The sequence below is a fragment of the Accipiter gentilis genome, chromosome 25 (assembly GCF_929443795.1).
Source record: "Accipiter gentilis chromosome 25, bAccGen1.1, whole genome shotgun sequence".
Taxonomy (NCBI): Eukaryota; Metazoa; Chordata; class Aves; order Accipitriformes; family Accipitridae; genus Astur; species Astur gentilis.
In genome coordinates, this window is record NC_064904.1 from 16,747,809 (window position 1) to 16,755,919 (window position 8,111).

The 8,111-nt window shown below is 56.1% G+C and overlaps 1 protein-coding gene across 1 annotated transcript; it reads right to left on the reverse strand.

Moving 5' to 3' along the window:
• Positions 1–416: 416 nt before the first annotated feature.
• On the reverse strand, positions 417–2,887 carry SIX6 (SIX homeobox 6). Its single transcript, XM_049828440.1, has 2 exons — positions 2,070–2,887; positions 417–868 (listed from the first exon to the last, which is right to left on the reverse strand). The coding sequence occupies exons 1-2, from the start codon at positions 2,639–2,641 to the stop codon at positions 700–702; spliced, it is 741 nt and encodes a 246-aa protein (XP_049684397.1). The 5' UTR covers positions 2,642–2,887; the 3' UTR covers positions 417–699.
• Positions 2,888–8,111: the final 5,224 nt, after the last annotated feature.

Here is an 8,111-nt window from a genome sequence, read left to right on the forward strand (position 1 = left end):
AACTGGCGGGCTTGAGACCGACACCGTCATTTCAAAGCAGATGCGAGGGTCGTTCACCAAATATTTTATTATGGTTTTAGGCTGCTTCATACAGTTTCGTCCTGCACATGCTCTACAAGTCACCTGTGCACATAGAGAACAAGCCAAAAATAATAATAATTAATAATAATAATAGAAAAAAATCTACCATAGCAATCCCTTAAATAAGTAAATAAACATTATATATATATATAAAAAAACCCTTTAAAGTAAAGCAAAACCCAACCAAAAGAACAGCGTCTTTTCAACATGAAACATCCCCGCGGGAAAAGGGCAGGCGCTCAGACATTTTGCAACTTGGCATTCGGGTTTTTTGTTTTCTTTTTTTTTCTTTTTTCTTTTTTCTTTTTTCTTTTTTTTTTTTTTACGTTTTCTGGACTTTCTTTAATTATTTTCTTTTTCAGGCATCAATTCTGCAAATCCTTCGAAATAAAGGCGACAACGACTTTTATCACGTTTTTTAATGCAGTCTGCTGCGGGACTGGGAGGGAGGCGCGGGCGGGCGGCGTGTGGCTGGGGAGAAAGAGCCCCGTACCCCGGCTTTGGCGACGGCGGCCGGGCGATCGCAAGCCCAGCTGCTCCGGCCGTGTCGGCAGGCAGGGAGGCAGGCACCGGTTAGCCGGACCTCCCGCTCCCCCCCGGTTTGTCATGGCGGTGGCGTCAGATGTCACATTCACTGTCGCTGGATGTGATGGAGATGGCGGAGGTGGCCGCTTTGCTGGAGAGGCTGGCTGCGGGGCTGGAGGCGGCCCCCACCGCCTCCCCGCCGCTCTCCTCCTCCGCTTGCAGCGAACGTACCGAGCCCTGCGTGAGGACCTGCTGCTGTAGCCTGCAAGGAACCGGCACACACACAGCATCACCGCCCGGCCCTCCGCCGCCCGGGGGACCCCCCCCCCCCCGGCAGCCCCCCGCTTCCCCCTCACCCTCCTCCGAGGCACCCCCCCCCCCCGACGCCGCTTGCGCCCACCTCCGGCTCACACCAGTTAGCCCAGTCTGGCGACTCTGCCTGAGGGGTTGGGTGCCCACCCCAGGGCCAGCCGGGGTCGGGGGCGCGGTCCGGCTGCCCTCCGCGGCCTGTCCCCAAACCGGGCCTCATCCGAGGGGTCGGCAACTGCCCGCAGCATCTCCCGGGCGGCGGTTCCCCTCCAGCAGGCCCTTACATCTTCCCTCTCCGTCGATGAAAAGGGGCTGCGGGTGACGGCACCCCTTCCCCCGACGTGCGGCCGCCCGGCGGTGCGCAGGGGCCGGAGGGGTGACCGGCGGGAGCGACCGCCCCGGGCTCCCGGAGAGGAGATAACGGGGAGACCCTGCTCCGTTCCCGGCTTCCCGGGGCGTCTGCTGGTTGTCCCTGGTGCCGGGGTAACACCGCTCATTTAAAGCCGCGTTTTGGTCTTTAAGATTAAAAAATAATAATAATAATAAGTAGAGGAGAAGAGAAATAAGACAATTACCCAAGAAACGCTCCCGGCTGGCGCCGGCGGAGGTTTAGGGCAAGGCGGCTCTCTGCAATGGAGCAGGGCCCGCAGAGGGGCATTGCCGGCTCTGCTCCAGGTGGACATGTATAAAATTGGTATTTATACGTCCGGGCAAAACTTTGAAGGAGGGGGGGGGGGGGGTCTCTCCCCTTATACGCCGCTGGATGCGGTCCTTCTGCCGCCAGGTCGTGCCGGGGTCACGGCAGCTTCGCCGGCCGCCGCGCCCGGGCGGTGTCTCTCCTTCTCCCCATTAAAAATAATTAAGAAAAAAAAAAAAAAGGCAAAAAAAAAAAAAAAAAAAAAAAAAAAGCCGTAGGGTTTTCCCGCTGCTCCTACTTGATCTCGCTGTATTTCCCGGGAAGAAACTTCCCGGGTTACCTCTCCCCGTCCCCCGAGGCGGGGCTGGCGGGCAGCGCCGGGGCCGCGTTGCCTCTGCCGGCAGCCCCGCACCGGCCCCCGCAGCCCCCCGGCCCCGGCGGGCGGGGGCGAAGCCTCCCTTTGGTGGTGTGGGGGGGGGGGGGGGGCTGAGCCCCGACGGGACGGGCAGCACCTTACCTGTTCTTGGCGGCTGCTGCCCTGTCCCTTTGCCTGCGGTTTTTGAACCAGTTGCCCACTTGCGTGGGGGTAAGTCCCGTGGCCTGAGCCAGTTCCCGCTTTTTGCTGGGGTTGGGGTAAGGGTCCTGCAGGTACCACTCCCGCAGCAAATGCCTCGTCCGCTCCTTGAAGCAATGTGTCTTCTGCTCGCCGTCCCAGATGGTGCGGGGCAGCGGGAACTTCTTCCTCACCCGGTACTTGTCCACCGGCCCCAGGGGTCGGCCCCGCAGCTTCTCCGCCTCCTGGTAGTGCGCTTCCAGCCAGAGGGCTTGCAGTTTGGCGTGGGACTCCTTGGTGAACTTGTGGTTCTCCAGGATGTGGTAGAGCTCCCGGTAGTTCCCCGTGTGGAAGGCCACGATGGCCCGGGCTCTCAGCACCGACTCGTTCTTGTTGAGGGCCTCGCAGGCCGCGGGGGCCACGGGCAGGGACCAGAGGAAGCGCCCCAGGCGCTCGATGTCCCCGCTCTCCTCCAGGGTCTCGCATACCCCGGCCACCTGCTGCGGGCTGAAATTGAGGATGGGCAGCTGGAACATGGAGGCGGCGCCGGGCTCCGCTCCGCGCTCCGCGCACCCCCCGGCGATGCCCGCCGCCGCCGCGCACACCCCCGCGGCGGGGAAGGGGGCAGCGGCCCCGGCGGCCGCCCCTCGCTCCGGTTCTGCCTCCTTCCTCCGGCGCCGGCTGGAGCTGCCGCGGGAGGGACGGTGGAGGGCGGAGAGGCGATGGGGAGCGCTCGGCGGCTCCGGCGACTGGGGGCGGTGGGCAGGGGCGAGGCGGAGGAGGATGGAGCGGGGGGGGGGGGGGGGGGGGGAGGGCGGGCGGGGGGGGAGGGAGGGAAGGGGGGAAAAAAAAAGAAAAAAAGGGAAAAAAAAAAAAAAAAGGGAAAAAAAGAAAAGGCACAAGCCCAGCTCCGCGCCGCCGCCGCGCTGCTGCGGGAGCGGCTGATTTGCTGCCGGGCTCGGCAGATTGGCTCCCGGGTTTCCATGGCGGGGCTGCCACTCACTGTCAGCCGCTGCCAATCACGGCGGAAGGCCCCGCGCCGCCGGCCGGCAGCACCTCCCCGCCCCGGCTCCCCCGCCCCGGTTCCCCCGCCCCGGTTCCCCGGGGCTCCCCCGTCCCGTCCCGTCCCGTCCCGTCCCGCACCCCGGGGACCGCGACCCCTCCGCCCTGTCCCTCCGCTCCGGGCAGGGGCAGAGCAGCTCAGGGGGCAGCGGGCTGCAAGGCGGAGAAGGAGGAGGGAAGGGGGGGGCGCCCGCTGAGGTTTGGCTGCCGGAAAGTTGGAGGGAGCGGCCCCCGCCATGGGATGGATGGCCGGGACCCCCCTACAGCCTCCCCGGTAAAGCTGTGGGGTTCGGTCCCGGGGCTCGGTGCACCCGGGGTCGGAGAGGGGGATGAGGCAGGAGCTGAGAAATCGGTTAAAAAACCGGCTGTGTAACAGGGACAGCGGTGCTGGGAGCGAGTGTCTGTGACAATGGATGCAGCGGCAGGACCGCAAGAAGAGCCGAGATTTAGGGGAAAACTCTCCACCTTCCCCCTGTAGGTGACTTCCCACCTCTGTTAAAACGAGGAATTACCTGCAAAGAGCCCAGAGCCCTTCTCCGTACAACTAAAGCTTTATAATTTTTTTTATATATTTTTTTTTTTTTAACATTTAAACCCGTATTGTTTTCGGCTGAATAGACGCCGAGAATAGTCGCAGGGAGTGAGAAGTCATTTGTAGGTCAGGACAGCGACTTAAAGCAGATTTCAGGAATCTTTTGAAATATTGATCACCTAGTAGTAATCACTCCCCGAGGGTTTTCCACCTCCCACCCACCCCCCAGCTCCCCGAGCGAGTGACCGCGGGGCTGGGGGAGAGGTGAGAGCCCGGCCGGCCCTTCGGAGGAGCGAGGCAACCTCCAGCCGTCTCGGGGCAGGGATGAAATCACTTTCTGAGCTGTGAGGATACGATTTGTTTTCTGGAGAGAAGGGGTGGGGGGGGGCGAATCAAGAAGCCAATCTTTATTCTACATATAGCTGCTCAGTAGCAATTTCTTCCCGGGAACGTTAGGGACCATGCTCCGAAAGGCAGCATATATTCTGAATTAAGCTCAATATGTTCTCTCCTCTGCTCTTTGCAATGCATTTTTTTTTCCAGAATGCTTGTCAAAGAAATCCCTTCTTAATTTGATATCTTGTTATTGTCTCTTTCCCCTTCCCTTTTCTTCTTTGTTTTTTTTTCTTATTGTTTTTTGTTTGTTTGTTTTCCTTTCTTCCCTTCTTTAAGAAAGCTTCTTTGCTAGTTGCCCGTAGACCGAAATTAAACAGATTTACATTTTCTCCAATCATTTCTCCGCAGAAATGGAGCTGGACTGGGGCTCGCCGTCTTTTCTTTAGTATCAAGTACAATTTGTCTTTTGCTTGTGAAGATTTGGTAAATCAGAAGGCAGATAGATAGCGCAGATGGTCGGAGGTGTCGGGTCAGATTATGGTACGCCTCAGTACAGTGCTAAGCTCATTCTGACGGAAAACCCTGATATTATTTTCACAGATCTACACAGTTCACTTGAAAAAAACCCTTCCAGCCATTTACATCATTTATGTGAGGCTCACAGCTAGCGGGATGGAAAAGCTTTCAATACTGCTCATTTTCATAAAACCCGACAGAGCTGGGGAGACATAAAAGCACAGACAAAACTCACGAGTTCAGAGACACTCCACAGAAACTTAAAAAATAAAAGGGGAGACTCTTCGGCTTCACTTTACAGACCCAGGTTTGATTTGCCGATCCGCTTAGGGGGAAAAAGGGAGAGGAAAAAAAATCAGAGAAGAGGAAAGAATCATCTATAAATGTTGCTGAGGAAGACTCTCCTTCCAATCCATCTCTGTCCTCTCCGCCAGGGAAAAACAGTGATTTGAGCAGCTCAATGAAAGATCCCAAATAACCACTTCGGACAGGGATAAAAAAAAAAAAAAAACAACCACCAAAAAAAAAAAACCCCAACAACAAAACCAAAACCCAAAACAAAACAAAAAACCCCAAACAAAACCCAGACCTCCTCGGTATGAGCATCGGGCTTCCCTAGCGAGCGGGTGAGAAGGCGGCGACCTCCGCGGCGCAGGGCGCGTCCCAGCGGGCAGGGGACCTGCCTGCCCCGCCGGGGCCCCCGCTCGGGGGGCGGCCAGCAGCCCCCGAACACATCCCGGGACAGGGGCTGATGGAGAAAGACCTCTGCTTTGAGGGAGGTGGAAGGGTGGAAAGCCTGTGTTAATGGGTAGCTAATTTAGACCGGCCATACGATGATGATGATAATGATGATTACTAATATTACTGAAGGTCTTGCTTTTTCTTCTTTTTTTTTTTTTGTTTTGTTAAAAGCGTGCACATGATCTAGCGAGGGAGTTACTGGGCTGCAGCCTAATGACCATGAACAGAGAGAGACAGGCTCCATAATGAAAGCAAGGACTGTAGGCGAAAGAAATGAATCCTCATTAAGAGCAGCGAGAGCAGCTCGCAGGGGCGAGCGGTTGTCCCCCAGGTCCCCAGCCTTTGTTCCCCAGAAACCGGCCCGGATGGGGAGATGCTGGCAGCTCTGCTGGGAGGGGAGAGGAAAAGAAAGAAAAGGCAACACCGAAACGGACCCAGGAACCCTGTGTTAACCCTTTAAAGGGTGACCCGAGGGGGGGGAAATCAGCCCAGCGCCAGCAGCTCTGCGCCCTCTCCGGCTGTGAACGCTGGGCTCTGTGTTTGGGAAGTGGCACAGTCCGGGGGGAACCGGCTTGTCCCTGGCTGGGGAAGGACCTGGGGGCCACCTTGCTCTGTGCCACCAGTGCCGAGAGAGAGAGATCAGCTCCAAGGGGGCCCCTCCGTCCTTTTCCCACCCCCTCGGTTGTTTTATCCGTGGCCGGGACCCCGGCAGGTTTCCCCCCCTCCCCGTCGCTCCGGAGGAGCTTTACCACCGGGCCGGGCCAGGCTTCGCCTCCGCAGAGAGACCGGGGTCCCCAGGATCGACCCCCACCCCCGTGGGACGCGATGCCGGCTCCAGGAGAGGCTCCCCGGGGAAAGCACAGGGTCTTGGGGTGCCCGGGCTCCTGGCTCAGCCCCCGCGCATCATTAGAGCTGCCTGCGAGCCTGGGTGTGCACTCGGGCGTGTCTGCTCCCTTTCTGCTTTTTCCCCCCCCTTTTTCTTCTTTTTCCTCCCCCCCGTATAATAAAGACACTAGTCGTGACATTAACAGCCGGCAATGATAACTACCTTAATTTAGATCACGGCTCTGACCCTTGCTACAGGTAGAGTGAGGGGTTGTCCCTGCAGAGACGAACCTACTGGAATAAAACTGTACGTGAAAAAAAAATTTATCAAAAATTCTGCCGGCAATCCATATCATCCCGACGGCCTGCATCGACACGCTGTGCTCTCTGGCCTACGGACAGCACATCCACCCCCTGCACCCCGCCCGAGCCTTAAAGCAAAAATAAGCTGAGCAACGTCCCTATACACCTTCATATCAGCAGTTATCAGCTATCCCGGGTCCCCGAATCGCAGTCCCTGGGGATTATTTATCTAGGCGGAGTTTCCAACCGCAGCAGAGGTGGAAAGATATTTTTTAAACCTTTGATTGGCCTTAAGTATTGCATTCAAAAAATACCCCCGGGAAGGAGAAGCCCCACTTTAAAGGTCTCGGCCGGATTGGCGGAGATGTTCATTAAGTGATGCTAACCGAGTCGGCAGCACTGGCTGAGAGAGCCGGAGTGCGGGCAGTCCCTAGGGCGGGAACCTGGGAAATCAGCCGGGAAGTTTGGGCCTTGGCTCGGTACCGGCAGGACCCAGCCTGGTGCCGGGGAGAGCTCCGGGTCGGGCAGGGCTGGAGCGGGCACCGGGGAGCGGGCGCGGCTGCCTGCCCTCAGCCCGGCTCCCCCAGTTCCTCCCGTGCCGCCGGAGGAGGAGGGATGCTCAGGCGGAGGAGAGTGCCCGCTGTGGCTTATAGAAAAGGTTACTGAAAATGTCAGCCCCTTCGGGGACCGGGGTTTTCGGGAGCGTTTCCCACCGAGCCACTCGGGAAATTTGGTGGAGGGAGGACCTCAAGCTCAGGATGATGTGCTGGGGGATGCCTGGTAGGGTACCGACCTGTGTTTCGATGTGTTTCCGTGCTTACCTTTTTTATTTTTAAGGGTGCCACAATTGTTGAAATAGCAGCTATCAATCGCCCCATTTCTTCCTAAAAAGAGTTATCTTTAAAGCTGTAATCTGCTTAATACTAGGGAGACTGCAGGCTGGATCCTCACTTAAATTACTGATAACCGTCGAAAGCACCGAAGAGTCCCTAAAATGCTGTCGGACGACAGAGATGTTCACTCACTTTCCACTCTCAGACCATGCATTCATTAAATCTTTGTCCTTCAGCGTATTATTTAGATTACCTGTAATACGAAGTATCAGACCATGGCTAGTATATTTGATGTTAGAATAAAGAAACACTGAAAACTCAAAAAAGCTATTATTTTTATACTGGTAAGGAAAGACCTCCTTCCTTGTACAGGGCCCTGGTCAAGGGCAGGGTTGCAGGCAGAAAGGACCTACAGCCTAAGATTTATCTTTAATTTTCTTTAGGGTGTAGCTATGGGCCTGGTTTTAAAGTCCCCGATCCATCGCAACCTGTTTGGCTGCTGCCTTTGCCTGCAGGTAAATACACACACCACCAAATCTCCTTTTTGACTGAGGTGTGTTCACATAAAATCTTCACTCTGTTTAAAACACCCAGTTTCATCAGGGTTTTCACTGAAAATTCCAACAAAAGCAATCAAACAAAGCTCCAATGTATTCAAATAAGTTTAGAAGGTTTTGACCATTCAGGTGGTTTTTTCCCCCAGTAAGTGTGTCCCCCCCGCCCCCTTTTTTTTTTTCCCCATGGGAAATGGTCCTTTGGGAAGAGAAGGCATTTGCGGCTCCCTTCCCTTGGGAGGCAGGGAACTGAGAGCAGGAATCGTATGGATAACTATTTCGTGTCTATGGAACTTTAAAAAAA